General features: G+C 37.5%; 1 protein-coding gene across 1 annotated transcript in view; it reads left to right on the top strand.

Moving 5' to 3' along the window:
* Positions 1 to 23,810, top strand: part of LOC124794768 (kalirin) — a 2,150,963-nt gene that overhangs the window by 918,615 nt on the left and 1,208,538 nt on the right. Inside the window, exons 16-17 of the mRNA XM_047258392.1 lie at positions 7,373 to 7,582; positions 17,312 to 17,434. Coding sequence (XP_047114348.1) covers positions 7,373 to 7,582; positions 17,312 to 17,434 — 333 coding nt within the window. The remainder of the gene's footprint in view (positions 1 to 7,372; positions 7,583 to 17,311; positions 17,435 to 23,810) is intronic.

A 23,810-nucleotide genomic window follows, 5' to 3' on the forward strand; every position in this document is an offset into this window, starting at 1 on the left:
AATTGGCAACAGAAAGCAGAAACAGTCAACGGACAGCTAGCAAGACATCTGGACATTCTTTTTTACAGACAGTGAGTCCAGGTTTTAAGCAGTAGACGACTCATGCATTGAGAAGATCACAGCCTGACCTGTACAAATGTTTGGTCCTTTTAACATAAAATTGTGGCCTGAAGGTGTTTTTGAGGTTGTCTAGAAAGTGTTGATAGGGGGCACAAAGTATTCATAGCGTGGAAGTACACATCCAAAGAAATCAAAAATACATATTTATCATTTTCAAGAGCTAGTCAGTCAGATTCAGATTCATTCTAATTGTATTTCACTGAACTTCTGTCATTTTTAATAAATGAATAACACTCTTTTGAAATTTAAAAAATTATGAACAGGACATGCTTTCATAATTTACTGTTGTATGGAGTTCTGTCTTGATTAATCTGTTGAACATCTGTTTATTGTGTCACAGCACTTACTCTTATGTATGACAAATTATGTTTTTCTAAGCTCTGCAGTACCAATTTGGTAGTTGCTATAGATATTTCTCTAGCATTTTCAATGAAATCCAAAATTTATTCTGCTCTCCCTTTAAAGCATCAAAGTACCAGATGCAGACTGAGAACACTTTTCAATTGCTTTTGCTTGACACATTGGCTGTCAGTGAAAGAAATATTAAAGTCCTTTTTAGACACCTTAAAATAAACACAAAGACATTAACACTTTTAGGAGCATGGACAGTCTTCACAATCATTTCCAGTTTAGTACATCCAAATTGAAGTTTGGATGCAACTACAGAATCACTAAACATATTTAATAATCCAGACTTGAATAACTTAGCATATGTTTCACTGTATCACTAAATCAAGTTCACATACAGTGCTTTTATCATACTCCTCTTTACTATTTAAGCTAACAAAATAGCTTGATAGTTCATTTAAATTTCCAGAACTACACTTTTTGTTGATTTCATGTCCCTTGTAATATGAATGTTACCTCAGGTTAGTTGGTCCACCCTGCAAAATACTAAAGTGCTTCCTACCCAAAGCACAAAATGCTTGGCTCCCTTCTGGTCCTGGCTTAACCCAGAAAGACATCTTCACATTTCTTGAGATGTATTTCTTTTTATGTTTGCCTTGAGATTTAAACTTCTACCACGGAAGAGTCTTTGAGAGATTTGCTTTGCCCTCAAACATTTTTAACTTAAAACTAAGTTGCTAGAGAATACTAATGGATCAAGAAGACTTCTAACCCTATTTGAATCAGACTGGAGATGCTGGAGGAAGCAGCGTAAATTAGAACCACTGGTTGTTGCTTTGGAAGCTCAAGCATTGCCAACATTCACAAAATGCTTAACCAAATAAACTATATCAAAGATATTTTTATATAAAAAGAGTTTTAAGGTTATATCTATACCATAAAATATAATTTGTAATAGACCTGGACACAATAGAGATAAAAAATGGAGAATCATTCACCTAGGGTATAAGAAAAGAAAAAAAAACGAAAATGCTAGGATGTCAGGTGGATAGCAGGGATTCTCGTAAGTACTGTATAAACAGGTTGGTCTATGAAATAGTCATGCAGCAGCTCTGGTCATGTCAGAAATTTGTTTATGTATCTCCACCTCAGAGCAGAACTAGTAAGGGTATGGCTGGTACTATGTAAAAAAAATTGGAAGTGTGCTGAAGCAGTAGGACATTGGGTGAGCTAGTGTCTGATGGCACCAAGGCCCTGGACATGAGGGATATTAGGATAGAGTGAGGTGATATCAACAGTAATAAGCAGGGGATGAAGTGCTAATGAGGTAGTGACAGGTGAGAGAATGTGAAGGACATTGTTAGTGTTTCTGGTTAAGGAAGCTAGAGTACTGATAGTAGCTTGGAGATGATGGTCATCTAGGGCAGACGTCCTTTCCATGGGATACAACACCCAGCTACAATGGGATGCCCCCTTGCCCCACTCTCCACTGGCCCCTGCCCCCTATCTACATTTGCTCCTCTTCTCGGGCAGTTCCAGTCTCTCTTCGCCTCCTCCTCCCACCACCATCCCATTCTCCCAGAAGCTTCCCACCATTTTACCTGAGTTTCACAACCACACTGTTCTCTTGCTGATTTCCAATTTTCCTATTCTGCTTCTTCCCTCCCTTAACTTACACCTCCTATTTCATCATTTACTGCAAATGAGTTCCCTCGACTGCATTGGGGTAAGCTCACTGTACAACATTCACAGCTCTGTGTGTGTGTGTGTGTGTGTGTGTGAGAGAGAGAGAGAGAGAGAGAGAGAGAGAGAGAGAGAGAGAGAGAGATTGCTTGAAACCTTAACTACTAGTTCAGTCTAATTTATGTCTCTTTATACTGCTTAACTCCTTGCAAATATGGTGAGCAAAATTATGGTAAACTTTTACATTGTTTGTATTCCATCCACAATTTTCCACAGTAGCATTAAAAGCAACATAACTAGGAAAAATCCAAAGCAATTGGCATGTAGATGGAATAATTTGTCACCATAGTAGTGCTACAAACAACTACCATATGCTACTGGTGGTGCTGCAATTTATTTGTATCATCTACACATAGTGAGCTGCATGTTGTTAGGACAGCAATTGCTGTTGTGAGACGGGAAAGAGGGTAGGGATGGGGGTGAGGGCACATCAGGGAGATCTGATGTTCAGGGGCCATTTACTAGGCAGACTGCCATATAAAGCTATTGACAGACGGTAGACAGATGTATGTAGGAAAGTGAATAAAATGTTTTTGGGTGAGCAATCAGATCGTAGTGGCAAACATGCACAATATTTTTAAAAAAGTCTGCCGTGTTGTCATGGTTAGGTCTGCTGATAGATTTATAGTAGACCAGAAAGCTAGAAGAGCATCCCCTAGTTCTGCTCTCATGTAGTTCATTTTTACTCTGTTCCTAACGTTACTATGTATGTTTTCTACTTACAGGATTCAAAAACAGTTAAATACATGTAATTATACTGTTCAGTGGCTGTTGCATAAAAATTTTAAATTGAATATTCACCACCAAGAGTGTTCAGTGTAGTGTGGTCAAGATTTTCAAGGGACAACAATGACTAATATTTGCTATTTAGTGTTTTCTACATAAGCAATAATTCTTCAGCATCACTACGTTTTCCTTATAGACTGTACTTATAGTTTCTCATTTAATTATCAAATACATATACAATCATGAAAGGCTTGCATTGCAAGCTAGCTAGCAGTGATTTTATTTATTTCCCAACTGATTTACATCCTATACCATTTAAACAGAAGTATCAAGATGTAACTCTAAATTGCTACATAGGATGGTCTTTAGAATCTGAAGTCAATGCAGGAAGGTCCTCAGTTTCAGATAAGGCTGTGCATGTTTACGTTGATCAAAGTACAAAGAAACAATATCTTAAATGAACATTGTTGTTTCAAGTAATATTCTGAGTCTGGTGTAGATAATTGGTGGTGGGGTGTTGGGTTGAGTAGATTTGTGCTTTCATTTTCTATGGATCTGGAATTATCTGTAAATATCAGCAACATTTTTCAGTAGAAAGTTTTACTTACTTAATTGAGTAGTTTGAAGTACATACAGGACATTTTACCCTTGTGGATGATTCATTTAACAAAAATGTTATCATTTATAAGCTTTAGTGCCATTGTGGGTGATTTGTTTTCTGTTTGAGATTGGTTTGTTTGATATTGTTTCACAAGCTATTTTCCAGCTGCACAGAAATTATGTGATACACAGATTGTCTTCACTTATGCAATATGTGGAAATGTGGCACATGTATGCACAAACTGTAGAAAAAATAGGTAAGAAGTTATTCCCATCCAAGTGAGGTATCACATTTGAATCAGCAACAGAACATAAATATAGGTAATGTATCTGCTGCACTAGAATATGAGACATATGAAAGCAAGGGAGAAACAATTGCAAGAAATAAGCAAACATAATGAGGATGTAAAGTTTCCTATCATTGTCTATAGTTTCAAAGAAATCAGTAATTGTGTTTATCTTTATTCATATCTTTTTATACACAACTATATTGTTTGATTGTTTACCTCGCATTTTCCCACACATTTCTCTAAGTACAGACTTCAGCAACAAACTAAATGTTATACAAAGATACCTTCTAATCTCAAAATTTACATCAGTAGTTGAACTTCTTTTATTCTATCACACATCTTTTTCACTAAATGTTCAAAAATGACTCATTTCCTTTCCCTTGCTGAAAAATAACACTACTTTCCTAAGATTTCTCACACTTAACAGCAAAGCCACACCTATAACAATGACAGTTCTTGTAATAACTATTATTCTATTACATCATATTTGTTCGGACTGATTAATGGGTTTTCAGAGGTTGACCAAAATTGTGTAGGAGTCTGAAGCCATATATACACAAAGAGAACATGGCATAGAAGAATATTAAGGAAAATACTGTAATAATTTATTAGTCTTTTTCTGCTCAGTTAATTTGTAGAGAGCAGGGAAGAATGAGGAGAGAGAGAGAGAGAGAGAGACTACAGGGGAAAAAGTAATTGAAGAATGTATACGATAATACATAGTGAATCTGTGATGCAAGAAATGACAGAGAAGCAAACAGTAAGTTGGTCAAGAAATAAGAAATGCTCTTTGAGGCAAATATGATGGTAAAGAAGACAGAAGCACAGAGGAGGAATGAATAGAAGTTGAATTGTAGGAGAGCAGTTGGTATCAGAGATTAATGTACACATTTTTTTCCCCTTCAAGTGAATGCACCACCATTTGACTGTATTGTTGCTTATTTAATTACTATCTAGGCTTTGGCCTTTTATGCCATTTTCAAGTGATTGAGGTTTTCCCTCAACAACATATATTGCAGGACCTCAAGCTCAAAATTAGCCATAAATTAAGAAAATTATGGCTCCCCATGAAATGCCAGATGTAAAATCATCATCTTGTAAAAAGATCAGTAAATAACAGTGGGACCACATCATATTTAGTAAAAACAGGTTAACTTGGTATATAAAAGATGAACATTACAAGTCAAAGATGTGGGTAAAAACAGGTTTACTTGGTCTATAAAAGGTGAACATTACGACTCAAAGACATGTGTTCTAATTTTGTATACCAAGCAAGTCTGTTTTTACTAATTATGACATGCTCTCACTATTATTTACTGATCTTTTTACAAGATGATGATTTTACATCTGGTATTTTGTGGAGAGCCAATATTTTCTCAATTTATGCCCCATTTTGAACTTAATGTCCTGCAATATATGTTAATGACATAAACTCAATCACCTGGACATGGACTGAAACCTAGGTCATAATTATATAAACAACAATACAGTCAAACGGTCACGTGTTCGTTTAAAAATTGTTGTATGACCATTCTCAGCAACATCAAAAACTGTTTAATATACACATAATTTAACTGAGCCATGACAGAGCACTGTCAAAGATTATATTAAGTGTATACTTCTTTTAGAATTCAAGTTTATGTTTTCTCTAATTTTATTCTTTCTTCCCCTCTTGTTATCGAACTAAAAGGTGTCCTCTAACTTGTTTTCATACTGACTGTTGATGACTCCAACACTATGGTTATTAAACCTTTTTTCTACTTGCCCAAAAGCTATAAATTATGATTTGATCATGACACACAGATTCTGAGACCTATTGAGCACAGAACAAACCAGGACCAGGAGATTTCTGCATGAACCTGGGATTATGAGAGATGTCTCTTAGTCCCAGATTTGTATAGAAGTCTCTTGATCCTAATTTATTCTGTGCTCAGTAGATCACTGAATCTGTTTTTTCACATATAAATTAAATCCATGAAACTTTCCAGTGAAGACTTCTAAATGAGGCTTTTGACACAAAGCCCAACATAAAGTGTCAACCACCTTTCCAAGAGTTAGCTGCTTCTCATTGTTTGTGAGTATAGCGTTACGTCAGAGATACCATCTGTTTCCTCCAATCTTTGTCCACAGCCTGCATCATATTACCATTCACCTCTTTGATTTGTATTATGAATTCCACACCTGTGCGCATTAACATAACCTACTCTTCTGCTCTTGTTAGAGCATTCCATATCGTAATGAGCTACAGTTCCATATGAATGTCGTTCCTCATCAGGGTCGCTATCGTGTCTTTCCCCTAAATTGTTTATTTTTGGAAGATAGGCCTATGGATGAGGTGATAGATATCGGCAGCATCTGCATTTTGACAACTTCTTTTCTTAAATATCTCCTGTCTGTGGCATTGACTCACAACAGAATCTACAGCTGATTCAGTGTTGATGGACAGTTCACTCAAAATGACAACAGATCTCACCTGTCCCCGATAAAATTCACAGCTCACATACTTTATCCATCCATAACACTGATCCTTCCATGCTGTTTAGAAGCATCCACCATGAACAGGTCATGTGTGATTGAAATGGATAGTACCATCAAGACATAGATGTAAGTGAGACATGTGTCTCGTTCATCCATCTGGTTCACTGCATGAATCACTGACTTTTTTTTCTGAATGTACTTGTAGTCAAGAACTTACAGCTTGGGACATTTGTGTATAATGTATGTGTGGCTGTTTCTGCCATCTCAGACTTTTGCAGATCCATCAAATGAGATGGAATAATTGGGATATGATGATGATGGTCTGTTCCAATATTATCTGTCATTTGTTCAAGTGGCCATGCTTTCCTCCAGTATGCCCTCTTGCATTTTAGTCCTGTTGTCTGTTTTCCTGTCTGTCTCTTAATGTCATCATGTTTGCAGTTAATGATCCAGTGGTTAGTGTCACTGCTTCTAGATTATGGGGTGTTGGGTTCAATTCCCAATCAAGTCAGAGATTTTCTTCACTGGACAAATGGATGGTTGTGTTGTCCTAATCATATTAACTTATCATCATCAGTGCATGTGTGTCTGAATTGGCATCAAGTAGAAAGACTTGTAGCAGGTGACTGAACAACTCCAGATGTGGGTCTCATGGCTAATAATGCCATATGATCATTTTCTTCAGTGTCATTCTTCTCCAGTTCCGCAGTTTAAGATGTCTGTAATGACTGATTTACCTCCGTGTCTTCTGTGGCTGCTAAATTTCATATATATGCCATAACAATTTTCCCTCATTTGCTTGGGTTTATATTTTTCTTATTTTTTTTCCAAATTTTAATGTTTTCTCCATTACTATTGTGTACATTTTTTATTTATGCCTTTACCATTTTTATTTTTTCCTTACCAGCCAGTCATCATTAATTTCCTTAGTATTGTGAGAATACCATATTTTGCGTATTGGTGTTCACTGCTGAATGCTCCATCTTTATAGATACTACTCTAAAGAAAACTATTCTTGGAAGTTCAGTTATCTGGGAATGAATGTTGAGGAGTAATTATCATTGCAGGTTACATCAGATGGACAGGTAGTATTTGAACCAGCAGGAAGGCATACAGGTAATCCTGCTGCTGACTATTCTGAGGGAGCAAGTCATGTCTTAGCTGTTATACATCAAATACTAAACCACCACCGGACACTAGAGCAGAAATGGCATGCGAAGAAAATCAAACTTCATCAGCGACTTGCTTTAAGACTTTTTCAAGAAGATGTCAAACAGGTAAGCTTTGATTTGTAGATGCTGAATTATTGTCTAAGTACACGCGCACGCGCACACACACACACACACACACGCACACACACGCAAACATGGACTTAAGCAAAGCATTTGATTCTGTAAACCATGCAATACTGCTGGAAAAACTATGATGTTATGGCATTAGGGATCTGGAACTCTCCCTCATTCAATCATATCTCAGTAACAGAAAGCAAACTGTAAGCTACAACGGTCAAAAGTCACAGTTACTGAATGTCACTAGAGGTGTTCCCCAAGGATCAGTGCTTGGGCCATTACTGTTTATAATATTTATAAATGACCTGCCCAGCAATATGCCATGCAAATCTGTGCTTTATGCAGATGATACAACTTTCGTCAATTCAGGGAAGGACATAAATGAACTGAAGGAGCAAAGTAAAGATTTTCTCAGAGTATCCAATATGTGGTTCGAAGCCAATGAGTAGTTAGCTATTAACTATGAAAAGACTGTAAATATATCCTTCAGCTTATCCAATGCTGATATTGAGTACACTTCTACCAAACTTCTTGGCATATACTTAAATACGAAATGAGCCTGGCAGAGTCACATAGACAACATATCTCGAAAGCTTTCGCAAGTTATCTATCTTCTGAAAAAATTACGCACCTGTGTTTCTGAAAGCCTGCTGATTAATTCCTATAATGCATTCTTTCATTGCCATATTAGCTGTGGTATTCTTCTATGGGGTAATTCTCCATGGTCCTGGAAAATTTTTATTTGGCAGAAGAAAGCCATCAGGAGCATCTCTGGGATTACCAAAAACAACATATCATGTAGGTCATACTTCAAAGAATTACAGATAATGACAGTCCATTCTCTCTTTATATACAGCTACCTTTTGTACATAAAAGAAAACTCTAACAGTTACAATCTTAGGCAGTCCGTTCATAATCATAACACTCGTCAAACATTTAAGATAGACATACCAACAACTCGACTCAAGGAAACAAAAGACAGTTATGAATACATGGGAATAAGGCTCTTCAACACATTACCTGTGCAGGCACATTGTGTCTCTCTTAATATATGTAAAAGTAAGACTAAAAAATGGCTGAAAGAGAAAGCTTTTTACAGTGTTAAAGAATTTGAAAACTCTTCAAAAATAGACGTGACTTACGAAACAACTTGCAACTCTGTTTGTACCTCTTCTTAAGCTTTTTTTTGTCTCTGTAATTCCACATTTAACTGTTAAACATGTGGAGAAATCGTTATGTATGGAATGTATTCTTTTATTATGCACATTCTTTAAAATGCACACTTTAGTTATGTGGGATATCTTTATGTATCAAATGTATTCCTTTATTATGTATGTTCTTTTAAAATGTATACTTTAGCTTTGTGTGATACCTCACAATAGTTATATTTCTTAATATGTAAATTGTACATTACTCATGATGACATCGATTGCATGTAAATGCTTAAAGATGGATAAATAAATAAACGCAGCTCACACACACGACTGCAGTCACAGGTGACTGAAGCCACCAGAGATGATGATGTAAACCCTTAATGAATGTTAAGAATTGCATTATGCAATACACATTTGTAATGGTATATTTTAGAAGAGATTGATTTCAGTCTAGGATCAGATCATCATTGGCTCCAAAAACTATCTCAGCTAGCACTTGCATAATTGCAAAAACAGTTATCAGATGGAAATTGTTCTGTAATACAGCTAATATCAGTGACAGAAAAATGTACATCTGATAACTGTTATTTCAATTTCAGAAATGCTTAGCTGAGATGGGTTTTGGACCAGATGATGGTCTGATCCTAGCCTGAAATTGTCTCTAAAAAAACATACACCATTGCAGCTGTGTATTGCATAATGCAATTTCTAACAGAAATTAAGTTTTTGCTGAATGTGTGTTTTATGTGCTTTGGAATGAATGTAATGTCAGTGCATTGTAATTACTGGCTGCTACTTTCTGAAACATGTAAACAAAAAATGTATGCAACTTCCACTTTCCATTAGTGTTTTGTATTTATCTGTTTGTAATTCTGTTGGTGTGAAACTGGTGTTATTTATGCATAGCAGGTACAAAAATTGAGCAACAATCACAATGTGTAAAGCTGCTATGTAGCTCATCAAGTTTGTTTAGGTGGAAATAAATGCAAGAGTTTCATGAATGTGTAGAAGAGAGTTATTCAGAGAATAACCTTCATTAGACTATAAATAAAATATATTTAAAGCAAATTCACTAGAACAATTGTAAAACTACTACTTCATATTGTTACTATAAATGATTGCAACAGGACTATGGGGTTACCTGTGATATTTAACAGGCGAACTAGTTATGATAGGGAGTGGTAAGCTGGATTTGGTTGTGACAAAGCCCATTTGGTTTCCCATTAGACAATTTTATTTACAAGAAAGACCTCACAACCAGAACATCAGCAGTTTAGAAAAACAAACAGTTTAAAACTGTCAAGATAAAAACTGGTAACTCATATTTGAACTACCTTGCAGTAGATGGTAACGTTTGCCAAATTTTATAAATCATATATTATAATAAATTTTATAATCAGCAACAAATGAGGCAATAACAAAATTAAGTGGTGCCAGAAAGGATCTTGAAAGAACATGACAATCTAAGATACAGAAAAAGGTAAAATACATTTATAGCAACACTGTGCTATTGACAGCTATCATAAGTCTCCGAATACAATTACCACAGCAATTCATGTGATGGATCAAATACACTACCTGGGCCAGGAAGTGCTCGCATGCATTCCGTGTGGCTGTTAACATGCAGACTCACAGCGCAGCCCAGTCATCTCTTGCACGCGGCTGATATCTCAGCCCAGACTGAGACAGCTAATTTCTGCCACGTTGTTGCTGCTCAAGTCAGAAAAACACTCCCTCTCTCGCCAGTGTACTGCTGTCCACTACGCAAGGAACAGGGACTGGCCTCTTCCCATGTAGCAAGTGCTGCCTGGGTAGAGGAGCATAATTGCACATCCTCCCCACTGAAAAACTCTTAAAGTATGATGACACAAGAAAATTTACACAATGTTAAATAAAAACAGTATATATCAATAACTCCAGGCAACCAAAATGCCCTAATTAATTTTGATATTAATATAAACTTTAAAATAAAATTGATAAAAACAGTAAACATTTACTGTTCCAAATAGACCATATTCTGAGACACAGAGGCCCTTAATACCCCCAGAGTTTTGGGATCCCATACCAGGAGGGAAAGAAATTTTATGATGTCTGCAGGACCCTTAAAACTGTTGCAGCAATTTGCTTGCAACCCTGTCAGCAGCCCTGCGAGCAAAACCAAAGTTGTGAATTCAAACCTTATATCTGAACTTGAAGGAGGTTGACCATCTCCCAGTATCGTACCTTCTCTGCTTAAATAGTATGGATGGATCTCAAATTCGCACGGTTTTGTACTGATGAACCCTGTGCATAAGGAGATTGTTAATATTCCATAGGTTGACCCATGGACGATTGAGCTTAAAAATAAGCATGAGGGCAACTGGAATTTGCTTATGGCCCTTGTGTACCACGTATTAAAAGCAAGGGCTAGCCAATTCAAGGTTTGAATCTAGAGAGAATGATCACAGTGGCGGTAAGCTATAATAATATGGTGTGGTGGTTACATGTGCTGTAACCATCCCAGGAAAAACCTTGTGGAACATTTTGGAGTTCGAGGCAGTGGCATTAACAGAAACCAGATATAGGGGGTGGGGGCAGGTTGGGAGGGAGTTTGGGGAGGGGGGCAACCATACTAAATGTGGACCGCAGGTAATGAGTAGTACCCCTTGCAGTACTCTCCCATGCCGGTACTAACCGACAAAAATGCATAAATGCAGCAACACAAACCAGTGTTATTGGAAACGGTGTTTAGAACCCAGGAACAGGTCATCAGATTAATGTAAATCTTCTCAGTTGGGGATTGTGCTATGGTGGATGCCAGTAAACCTTGGTGATTATTCATTGCAGGCTTACTCATCCCACAAAGCTTATATTTCTGGACCAACATTTTAATGTCTTTGTACATCCCCTTGCAGAACAAATTTTCTCTGATTTTTATCATAGTTTTCAACACACACAAATGACCATGCACCAGGTACTCAAAATAATCTGTAAATATCATGGGGATCTAATTGAGGGCACCATAATCTTACCATCTTGGCCTTAATGACTAACCTGACACCAGGCCATATGTTTACCCACTCTCAACTTGTCCTTAATTATCTTAAGCTTGGGATCCTCATCTTGAAATACCCTTTTATAATTACAAGAGGAGCAAGTTCTACAATGTAAAGTTGAACCAATTGACCAGGAGTTCCAAAGATATTCGCTAATCTGGTATTGGTCCTCTCCCTCAGACATACAGCTCATGGTATCCGTCACAGTACTCCATGAACTCTGACAAGCCATATCTTAAATAGAAAGTTGCAATGTTAATGGCCCATCTGGCAGTACACCTGATATTCCATGATCTACCAAGTACCCAACTACCCGGAACTTTTCCAGGACAGGGAGAACTGCTACTGTGTCCCACTCATGAAAAGAATACTTGCTTTCGAAGTCAGATAAGGCTGGTGGCACATAAACCACCAGATGCCTGTGCATTGGATATTCCTGCAACAATAGTGCTGCAACAATGGGCAGAGATGCAGCAGTTTGAAGGACAAACTCTTTTGAGAAATCTGGAATTATCAGGACTGGCATACTGGCTGTGGCATTTTTTAAACTCTGAACCTGGATTCTTGGGACTCATCTCATTGGAATCTTTTTTCCATTTTCCTGAGTTCACTCATAGGGCATGCCAGCTAGCCAAAATTTGGTCATTTTACAAATCCCACCAACTGGATTCAATGGAGGCAATTTACATACATGTCAACTGGTGGAACATCAAGCTTTACTAACCATTGAGATAGAAGAGCTGTCTGAATCCAGGAGAAGGCAAACTGATTCCTCATTAATACTCATACAAATTAAGGGCACCTGAGGAATTGAAACACTGACTATTTTATTACACAATTACCAATATTTGGTATAAAAGTGCTAAAAGTTTACCATACTGATAAATCAGTCTGTCTCCTTAGTATTTCTTGGTGTATGCCATAGGGCAATCGTAAATAGTTTGAGTGCATTCTTGATCATTGATAACACTATTGGGTGACACAATAATCTTTCTGATTACTACAGTGTGGCATGCTGATTTGTTTGTTTGTTGGGTGAGGCAGTATAACACAACCCTACTGACTGTAGCTTTGCTTCCATATTAGTATAAGAAACCTATGTCTCATCACTAGACATGACTCTGTTAAGCAGGCTTTCTCCCTCTGCAGTGTAACAAAAAAGAGAAATCGTATTCTGTTGAATCTGTCATTTCAAAAGGTAGTTTTATCACAATGGTATGATTTAGTGTTGTGACTGTTACATTCCCCCTTTACTTTCCTTGTTACATACAATTGGAGGTTACTTTCTGAACAACACTCGTATGTCATTCTCCCACTTACTATTCCTTTAGTTTTTCTTTAACTTTTGGCTCACCAAATCTCAGTCAGCTTAATTCATAAGTATTTATGCAAGCAGTCCGCATACTTATGGTTTTTCCAACCTATGCAAAATATAAGAGGTTATCAAAAAGTACCCATTTGAAGGCCATACAGTTCAGAATTGGTATGTCAATCAGGCAAAATCACTGTGAGCCCTGAGGCAATCATCCCACCAATGCACCAGGTTAAAGATACCCCTTTTGTAAAATACTGTATTCTGACACATTGAAGAAGTGCATAACTGCCTGCTGCACATCCTTGTCTCAAGGGAATCCGTGAGCCTTCCAGGTAATAATGTCAGCATAGTTTACATTTCTTCATTTACTGCATGCATGCAGACATGAATAACATGAATACTAGTCTTTCGGGTACAGCCAGTTCCCTCCACCTCTCCATGCATCAGTTTTGTACAAAGTGGGTCTGTACTCACCTCTGTCTCTGCTTCTCTCAGATAGAGCGGTAGACAATATGAACCAATCGTTAAGTCTCTGTATCCTGTTTTGTTTGTGCTGTAATGTGGTCCAATGTCTAATTTGTTGCATCTTCCCACACTGGTCTGTTACGTGAAAGCCTCATTATCTCTGCTTCCATTTGAAACTGTTTGCTGTAATAAAGCATCCATCTGCAGTTTTGCTCCACGCACTTCCCTACAGTATCAAACTGACAATTCCTTGATGCCTTCAGGTGTATCCCATGAACCAAACTCTTGTTTTAGTCAAGATGTTCCATCAATTTCTTTCCTCCTCATTTCAGTTCAATACTCATTCACTAATTACTAGATCTACTCATTTAATCTTCAGCATTCTTCAGTAGCACCACGTTTCAAAAGCTTCTGTTGTCTTCTTGCCTGAACTGCTTATTATTCACATTTAACTTGTGCATAAGGCTACACTCCAGACAAATACATTCAGAAAAGAATTCCTGTCTTTGAAACTTATATTCATCGTTAATGAATTTCCTTTTTTCATAAATGCTTTTCTTGCCATTGCCAGTCTGTATTTTGTATCCTCTCCAGTTTGGCCATCATAAGTTATTATGCTGCCCAAAACAGCAACATGTACTCTACTGCTTTTAATGTCTCGTTTCTTAATTCAATTCCCTTGACATAACCTAATTTAACTCAGCTACATTCCATTACCCTTCTTTAACTTTTGTTGCCATGCATCTTATAACCTTTTCTCAAGACATAACCTCTTCTGTTCAACTGCTCTTTCAAACCTTTGCTCTCGCTAACAGATTTACTATATCATTGGAAAGCCTCGAAGTTTTAATTTCTTCTCTTTGAAATTTAATTTACTTTGTAGCTTTATCTTTGGTTTCCTTCATGGCTTACTCACAAGGGAACCTCCCCATTGCACCCCCCTCAGATTTAGTTAATAGTTGGCACAGGGATACGCCTTGAAAAACTGAACACAGATCAATCGAGAAAACAGGAAGAAGTTGTATGGAACTATGAAAAAATAAGCAAAATATACAAACTGAGTAGTCCATGCGAAGATAGGCAACATCAAGGATTTTGTGAGCTTAGGAGCGCCGTGGTCCCGTGGTTAGCGTGAGCAGCTGCGGAACGAGAGGTCCTTGGTTCAAATCTTCCCTCGGATGAAAAGTTTAATTTTTTATTTTCAGATAATTATCAAAGTTCAGGCACTCACACGTAATCAACTTCACTCTCCAAAATTCCAGGACATGTTCAGATTTGCTTGGACATATGCAGGATTTGACGGTCTACGCACGGAAACATTTGAAAACGTAAAAAACATATGTTTTGACAGAGCACAGGGAAAGCTGTGAAACTGTTGCATTCATTTGTTGCAGTTTATGTGACAAACTCTTATGTTTTCATCCCTTTTTTGGGAGTGATTATCACATCCACAAGAAAACCTAAATCAGGCAAGGTAGAAGAATCTTTTTACCCGTTCGCCAAGTGTGCAAGTTAGGTGGGTCGACAACATATTCCTGTTATGTGACGCACATGCCGTCACCAGTGTCGTAAAGAATATATCAGACGTGTTTTCCTGTGGAGGAATCGGTTGACCTATGACCTTGCGATCAAATGTTTTCGGTTCCTATTGGAGAGGCACGTCCTTTCGTCTACTAATCGCACGGTTTTGCGGTGCGGTTGCAAAACACTGACACTAAACTTATTACAGTGAACAGAGACGTCAATGAATGAACGGACAGATCGTAACTTTGCGAAAATAAAGAAAGTAAAATTTTCACTCAAAGGAGGACTCGAACCAAGGACCTCTCGTCCCGCAGTTGCTCACTCTAACCACGGGACCACGGCGCTCCTCAGCTTGTCTTGTCCTTGATGTTGCCTATCTTGCACATGGACTACTCAGTTTGTATATTTTATTAATTTTTTTCATAGTTCCACACAACTTCCTCCGGTTTTCTCGATTGATCTGTGTTTAGTTTTTCAAGGCCTATCCACTGTGTCAATTTATAACTAAATCTGAGGGGGGTGCGATGGGGAGGTTCCCTTGTCAGTATACAGATTGAATAACATCACAGATAGGCTACAATGCTTTCTCACTTCTTCCTTAACTACTGCTTCCCTTGCATGTCCTTTCAGTCTTATATGAGGGCTATTCAGAAAGCAGAGAATGTTTTGGCATTAAAAAAAACTAAGTACAAGAAATACATTTTATTATATACATCTGAAAGAGCGACTGACATACTACTTTCCTACATAGTCACCAAATACACTGAGGCACTTATCGTAGTAATGGACAAGCTTTGAAAGACCTTCGTTGTAAAATTCTGCCACTTGAGACTTCAGCCAGTGGGTCACGCCTGCCTGGAGTTCCGTACCGTCATCAAAGTGCTGCATTGCAAGCCAGATCTTCATCTTGGGAAACAGTCGGAAGTCGCTTAGTGCAAGATCAGGGTTGTAGGAAAATTTCCCATCTGAATGAATTAAGGAGTTCTTTAGTGCGGTTTGCCATGTGAGATCAGGCATTGTCATGCAAAAACAAAATTTTGGATGTCAGCTTTCCTTGGCATTTGTTTTGAACTGCTCTTCTAAGACTGTGCAAAGTTTGAAAGTACTGGGCAGAATTTATGGTTGCTCCATGTTTGAGAAAATCAATAAGAAGCACACCTTGCCTATGCCAAAACACTTTCGCCATCAACTTCCTTGTTGACAAGGTTTGCAAACATTTTCTTGGTTTTTGGGGGGGACCTTGTGTACGCCCACTCCATGGACTGTAATTTTGTCTCGCAATTGATGCGTTTCATCCATGTCTTGTCACCGTTGATGATTCCATCCAGTAATGAATCACCATGTTTGTGGTAGGCCTCCATAAATGTCAATGTTGCCCCCATTTGCTGTTCTTTATGGTGCTCTGTAAGCATTTTGGGCACCCATCGTGCACAAAATTTGTGGTAGCCTAGCTTTTGAATGACAGTTTCAAACAATAAAGTCCGTGAAATTTGTGGAAAAGAAAGCAAAAGCTCCGTTATGTGAAGCGATGGTTTTCATGAATCACTTCATCAACTTTAGCGACAAGATCGTCAGTCAGTGCTCGAGCGTCCACGCTTCTCTTCATCATTAACGTTAGTTCAGTCATTTTTAACCAAATGCACCATTTCCAGATGGAACATTCACCCATTACATTGTTTCCATACATTCCACACAATTTATGAAAATTTCTATAGGTTTTAGGTTTTTTGCCAACAAAAACTGTATCACAGACCGCACCTGACAACTGGCAGGATTTTTGATCGCAGTGCACCTTTCAAATTCAAATTAAAAAAAAAAAAAAAAAAAAAAACCAGATGTGCAGAGACGTTCCCGCTGTCACAGATGGATGCCGACTGAGCTGCCGAGCATGCACATACCAAAATATATGCGATTGGCGCGTGTCTAGCGGCATCAGACGGAAACGTTTCCTACTTTCTGAATAGCCCTTGTAACTACAGTCTGTTTTCTGTCCAAGTTGCAGATAATATTTTTCTCACTATATTTTATCTCTGCTACCTTCAGAATTACAAAGAGTATATTACACTTGACACCTGTTTTATTTATAGTAAGTAAAACTAACATACAAACTGCAAAAGTATCTGCTGTACATGAGTAATATGTGGTCACATCATGTTATGATAATTTGTTTTCATTTGGCTCTGTATCTGAAGCTTTCTTGTCGGGTTCTTCCTTTTTATTCTAGGTCCTTGACTGGTTGGCAAACCATGGAGAAGTTTTCCTTCGAAAAAATGTTGGTATAGGACGCAACTTACAGAAAGCACGTGTTTACCAGAAGAGCCATGAACACTTTGAAAATGTTGCACAGGTAAGTTACCATGAAATGTACTGCATGTAAATTTACATAACCTTCAATTGCACTTGCATCTCAGATCAGCAGGGGATGGCTGCTTATTTTATGTAAGAATGGCATATATTATTTTTGCAGTTTTTTACCACCTTTCCCCTTGCTCTCATTTTTCTCAAAAATTGCTTTGGAATGTAATGTGCACATTATATATATCAAAAAACGTTTAAATATGAAATATAGCAGAAAATAGTTTATAATGCAACAGAAGTTGGCATTATTTGTATTCTGACCTTCGTTCTGAATGATTCAACAATAATGCCAACATTGTTTAGAATTACATTAACTCTGACACTTGCTGTCAGATGTGATTGTGTATCAAGTGTACTATTTTGTATTTGAGGACACAACATGTTGCCCAACTATTCTGTAAAATGTTGTGTGATGGAATCAGTACTCTGGCTCTTATACTCTTTGTTGCTAAGAGGGAGATATTGAGACTCTTGTAATCAACGTCCACCAGAATCCAAAATTTCTTTGTGAATTCTCCATTTATGATTGTGAAATGTCATTTTACAAAAGTATACAAACTATACTAACATGTAAAAATATACAGCATAAACCAATTGTGAATGATGGTTGTGTTTTCTTTATGAATCATGTGACAACTAATCATCTAATCAACTTTTTAGAAATTGATTAAGAAAAATTTAAGGAAACAGTGGAAGTATTCAATCAGGACTACTAGACAGACATGTGAGTGTAATCAGAGAGATGGAGTGTACATAGAGATGCTGTGATTCATTGTTTAGCACTCTCTGCGGTGCCATCCTGTATGATTATTTGCCACATCTTTGGGAGTGATTTTGTATGAGCTATTAAAATGAGGAAGTAATATGGTGTGCAGAAGGCATTTGGCTGAGATGGGAAAGCAGTTACAAGACATCTATCACTCGCTATGCAATGTGAACCTTGTCTTGATCGCCAGATTTATGAAAGTACTCGTAAAGACTGTAACTAAATATTTGTGACAAGCAAGACTTTGAATATGACTGCTGCTCATTTCACTCACAGCCGTTTAAGCTGTACTCCTAGATTCCTGCCTAACCACACCCTCGGAAATTGCAACATATTTAGAAAAAAGACCCATTCAAATATTTGTGACAAGAAAGAATATAAATTTCACTGCTAATTGTCTCACTCACAACTACTTCATGTTTTGTTTCTTACTCAGACTGAAGTCATGAAATCACAGAAACTGATTTCTCATAGTGCACACTCTTATATGCAAATAACATTGACTATTGCAGAACATACTTTCGATACATGAATAAGGAAATCCCAGAATGTGTTAATAAATGTGAAGATAGGGAAAAAAGGGGGAAATATTGTCTTTACCAAGATGCAAAAGTACTGCCTTCAACTCGGTAACTGTATGTTGCTTCACATGACCACAGTGACCACATGCCATTTTGAACATTAAGATGGTTCATCTTAGAATCTTCTAAGGAATTTCACAGCTGATGTGTTTTTAATTGACATTTAATTATAACAAATCATGCCTAGAGTGACATGTTTATGCTGTTGCCTTGAAACAGCATACCGCTAACACCCAAGTTACACTCTAGAAACAATAGAATACAATGAATCCTCCCAAAACTAGCAGGTGAGGGATGTCACAAGACTGGTATCCAAATACGAGTAAAAAGTGGTCGTGGCTATGTCATTTTAGTCACTCGTCACTATGTGCTTGTTTTGAAAATGAGATAATGCATGTGGGAAGTTGCAAATAAGCATTTTCTGAATGTCTTTTCAAAATTATAACTAATGTTTGGAAAGTGTGTAACTGCACATCCAAAAGTAATAAAACTCTGAATATATCTTATTTAAAGTGTGTACAGTTTACAAATATTATCTGTTACTCATTTTGTGCATTTGTGTTGTACACCAGCACAGGAACACCTTTTTTCTGTTTAACTTTATGTGAATATGTGGATTTATTATTTTAACTTGGATTTCATAATTACCTTATGCATTGTTAGTTACTGTGCCCCTTTGTTCTGACTTTCAAAAACATGGTAGAGGGTTGCTCACTTTGCTTCAGTCTGATCATGGTTTTGCCACTCTATAGTATTCTGTCTCTTTGAGTGTGGTTCATTAGAGATAGTCCATTTTCTCAGCACTGCAACTCTTGCTCTATAATAAGTGCAACTTACATGAAATTTTTTGTCTCTCCGATACCCATGTTTGTTGAGGGGAAGTGTCGTCATGTAGTAGAACTGTTCAGTCATAAGCAGGCACACACAAGAGAATTTTAATGAGCTAGCTGTTGAACAGGGCGCATCTTTGTCTGCAGGGATGGTCATACAGTTGCAGCTTTACTGTAGACCCTTCAGTCCATAACACTTCATTTCCAATTGTGTAGAAATAATATCTGATAACAGTAAATGATCCAAACTGGATTTTAATTTTGAGAACAGCTATCAAAGAGACTGACATGGCATATATGTAATTTGCTCATCCTTGAACCCATGATTGATGTATTATGGGCTTGCAGTCATGTATGAGAACAGTGTTGGGCCCATTTCTGTAAGACCCTCAATTGTCTTAAGCCTTTAGACAATGGGTTTAGGTTTCCTAAATCCAACTGTTGTAAGTAATGGAGAGTTCTTAGCATTCAGAGAGTGCTCTTTCAAGAGCTTGCTGCACCAGCTTATGTTCTGGAAGTGTTTCTCCTGATGTCAGTGAATTTTCATTGATCAGTAAGTAACAAAGTAAATTATGAGAAGAGTTGGTGGAAGATGGGGAATAACTAAAAACATGGTGGTTGAAGAAATCTATGAAGAACCTGTTGGGAGGAAAGTAGTTATCCTACATATATAGTAAGTGATTAAAACAGAAATTACAATTTCCAGCAGTGTTTCTTTCTGTTAAGATGACATTTGTGATCCTTAGGTATCAGCTATGTTACTTTCCAAGTATGGAGAGTTAACATGAAATTGCAGATATATTTCCTCTCATGAATGTGGTCTTGTATTGGCAGATTTGATTTTTTAAAGGGAGTTTGTCATGTTTTAATACCAGTAGGATGTTATTTTGTATTTTATCTTGGATTTCATAACTTCCTTATCCACTGTTAGTTACTATGCCTTGGGATAATGAGCCAGTTGCTAACAGGAGGAGGTGTTTGCTGTAGGAACACGTTTCATGAAACAACTGAAAGTGAAAAAAATGGACATATCATTTCCTCAGAAAGTGTTTATCCCTCACACATTTTTACTCTCATCCTGAGACTTTTCTTACCTTAGACTCTGAGGACTTTTGTTCCTTTTTTTCCAGTAGGTAAAGTGGAAACTGTCAGCCATGTATTGTTAAATCAGAGTCTACTTGGTTGCAACCAGATTCTTACAGGGCTAATGTCAGTTCCGTCGATGTTGTGGCTACTTGACGCACAGGCAGAGTGAGGCTAGTAATTTATTTTAAGACTATTTCATAAAGACAGAGTGCAGAAAATTGATCCAACTTCGCCAATTGTTTCTTTCATAAATGATGTAGCATGGCAAAATTGTGTGCCATGTGCATCACCAGGACCAAATGGATAACCCTACATCTATATGATGATTCATTTGTGGGGATGAGTGTAACACAAACAAATAATTACCATAAGAAGCAGTATGTGGTAGAATGTGCTTCATTGTAAGATAGCTGTTCTATGACTATTTCCCTCCCTTTCATTTAATTTGCCTGTGCTATGATTGACTGATTTATCCAGGCATATCTAAGAATGTGCCTAATGATGCTGTCTATAGCTCTGATGAACTTTTTCTGTCCAACATAGCACAGAGGTTTTATAAGTAAAGGATTCCTGGAGACATTCACTTTTTCGCGAAAAAATTCGTAGGGTTACAACTTTGTCACCAGCCAACATTGTTTTTGTTTGTTAGTAGGACATTTATGAAGACATATCAGTAATTTGCCAGTGTGCTTGTTAAACAATTTGCAAAACATATTTTGAGGAGAGAATAAATGTTTTACTTTGGTGCAGCTCCTCTAGTGGTGTGCTATGGTGCTGTGATGCAGGGTTTCTCTCCGTACCAGGGCTGCACACTTGTATCTGCAAATAAATAAACAAATTAATTTTTCAAGGTGGTATTTCAATTTTTATGACTAACTCATGTAAGGTGAACATAAAAGGGCAGAATGTATTATAGTCATGGTTTATTAAGTAAAGAGAAAGACAATAGGGTAAACTCATATCATGAATTAAGGGCCTTTTTTATGGGATGATAATGAAAGCAACACAAGTAAAAATTACCCTGCAGTATAATAGTTGGTATGTTAGGAAAGGAGAAAAATTCCATAGAAGACAGTTTTAGCTTGCTGCAAATGTTAAAGGGCATCATTTCCTAAGGTTTTCATTTTCTTCAGTAATTGTTTATTGGTTGTATGTTTGTCCATAGAAAGGTGAGGTACAAAATCAAACTGCAGCACTGTTTAACTGTAAAAGTGTTTCTCTGTCAGCTTGCCTTTCTTTGTGTCAAGAAAAGATGATAACACTGATCTCCTAATCAATGACAGGTAGAGGAGAGGTATTGTGCTGGTGGCTCGGAAAGGCCAGCATGATGTTTGCATTCCTGGCTGTTTCAAGATGGAAGCAGAGTTGAAGGCACAGGGGTCAATCAGAAAGTAATGCCCCCTAAATTATTTCTCTTTTAACTTAGAAGAAAACAGAGTGCAATTTACACAGCTTGTAGCTAGAACTGTTATGAATAGTGGTCTTGGATTCAGTTAAATTTCCATCCTTCTCAACATTTTTATATTATTGCGGTAGGAAAAACTGCTGTCTCTGTTCCTCAGCCAGTAACACACACAGTTTTCCAGTCTTCTTATCTGGAGACAACAGCAATAAGCTTTCTTTAGTGGCCTTGGCAGGTAAGTCCTCCAATCCTTTGAATGGTTTGAGCACTCATTTGCACATGTGTGTGTGTGTGTGTGTGTGTGTGTGTGTGTGTGTGTGTGTGTGTGAGATCTGTACGCACTCACATTTTTGTTGGGTGAACTCACTTCAGTGAAGAGTTGCCTTTCCTCTTCTTCTTCTTCCCCTTCTTCTCCTCTCTCTCTCTCTCTCTCTCTCTCTCTCTCTCTCTCTCTCTCTCTCTCTCTCTCTCACACACACACACACACACACACACAGACTTTTTTTTCTTTTTTTTTTTCTTTTTTTTTCCCCTTGAGCTGATGAAGTATTGCACAGAATTGCTTGCTATTTTCCAAAAATCCACATAAACATAATGTTTAGGGCAGTCTCAGCAGTGTGTCAGCCACTCTGCTTTCGATCAGCCAATATCACACTCCCAGTAGCTTCTCTTCAGAAACAAAATGAATGTCTTAATGTTGACACTGTATCAACTGCAGCAACCCAGTAACATTCCTAATCCTTTCATGAATGTGACTGGGGATCTTGCCATCAGTTTTTAGGAATTCTGTGACAGTCTGGGTGAGGATAGTGGAATGCAGCTGAATTAAATCAGGTGATACTGAGAGAATTAGATTAGAAACTGAGATACTTAAAGTAGTAGATGAGTTTTTCTATTTGAGGAGTAAAATAACAAGATGATGGCTGAAGGAGAGAGGATATAAAATTTAGAGTGGCAATGGCAAGGGAAACATTTCTGAAGAAAAGAAATTTATTAACATCGAACATAGATTTAGGTATATATGTACAGAGAGCAGCCATGGGTGGGAGTGAAACATGGATGGTAAACAGTTTAGGCAAGAAGAGAATAGAAGATGTTGAAATATGGTGCTACAGAAGAATGCTGAAGATTAGATGGGTAGATCACATAACTAACAAGGAGGCACTGAATAAAATTGGGAAGAAAAGAAATTTCTGGTGCACCCTGACTTTAAGAAGGGATCAGTTGATAGGACACATTCTAAGGCATCAAAGGATCACCAATTTAGTATTTGATGGAAGTGTGGGGAGTACAAATCATAGAGTGAGACCAAGAGATGAATACAGGAAGCAGATTCAGAAGGACATACGTTGCAGTTTAAAAGCAATCTTAATGAAACAAGTAAATATCAGATCTTAGACTTTATTGCCCCATTGACAGTAATGTCATTAGAGATGAGGACACCCATGGGCCCAGGAGGGAAAGGAAAGAGAATTGGCTGTGATATTTTCAAAAGAACATTCCTGGCATACACCCTCACCATATTAGGGGAACTACAGAAAACCTAAATCTGGATGGAAATTTGACCCACCATCCTCTTGAATGAGAATGCAGTGCCCTACCATTATGACATCTTGCTTGGTTTTTGTACAAACAAGAGAATAAACTGGCATAGTGAGAGAATATCATAAGGAAAGGGCACCCTTGTAGTTTCTTTGTAT

This window comes from Schistocerca piceifrons, chromosome 4, assembly GCF_021461385.2.
Source record: "Schistocerca piceifrons isolate TAMUIC-IGC-003096 chromosome 4, iqSchPice1.1, whole genome shotgun sequence".
Taxonomy (NCBI): domain Eukaryota; kingdom Metazoa; phylum Arthropoda; class Insecta; order Orthoptera; family Acrididae; genus Schistocerca; species Schistocerca piceifrons.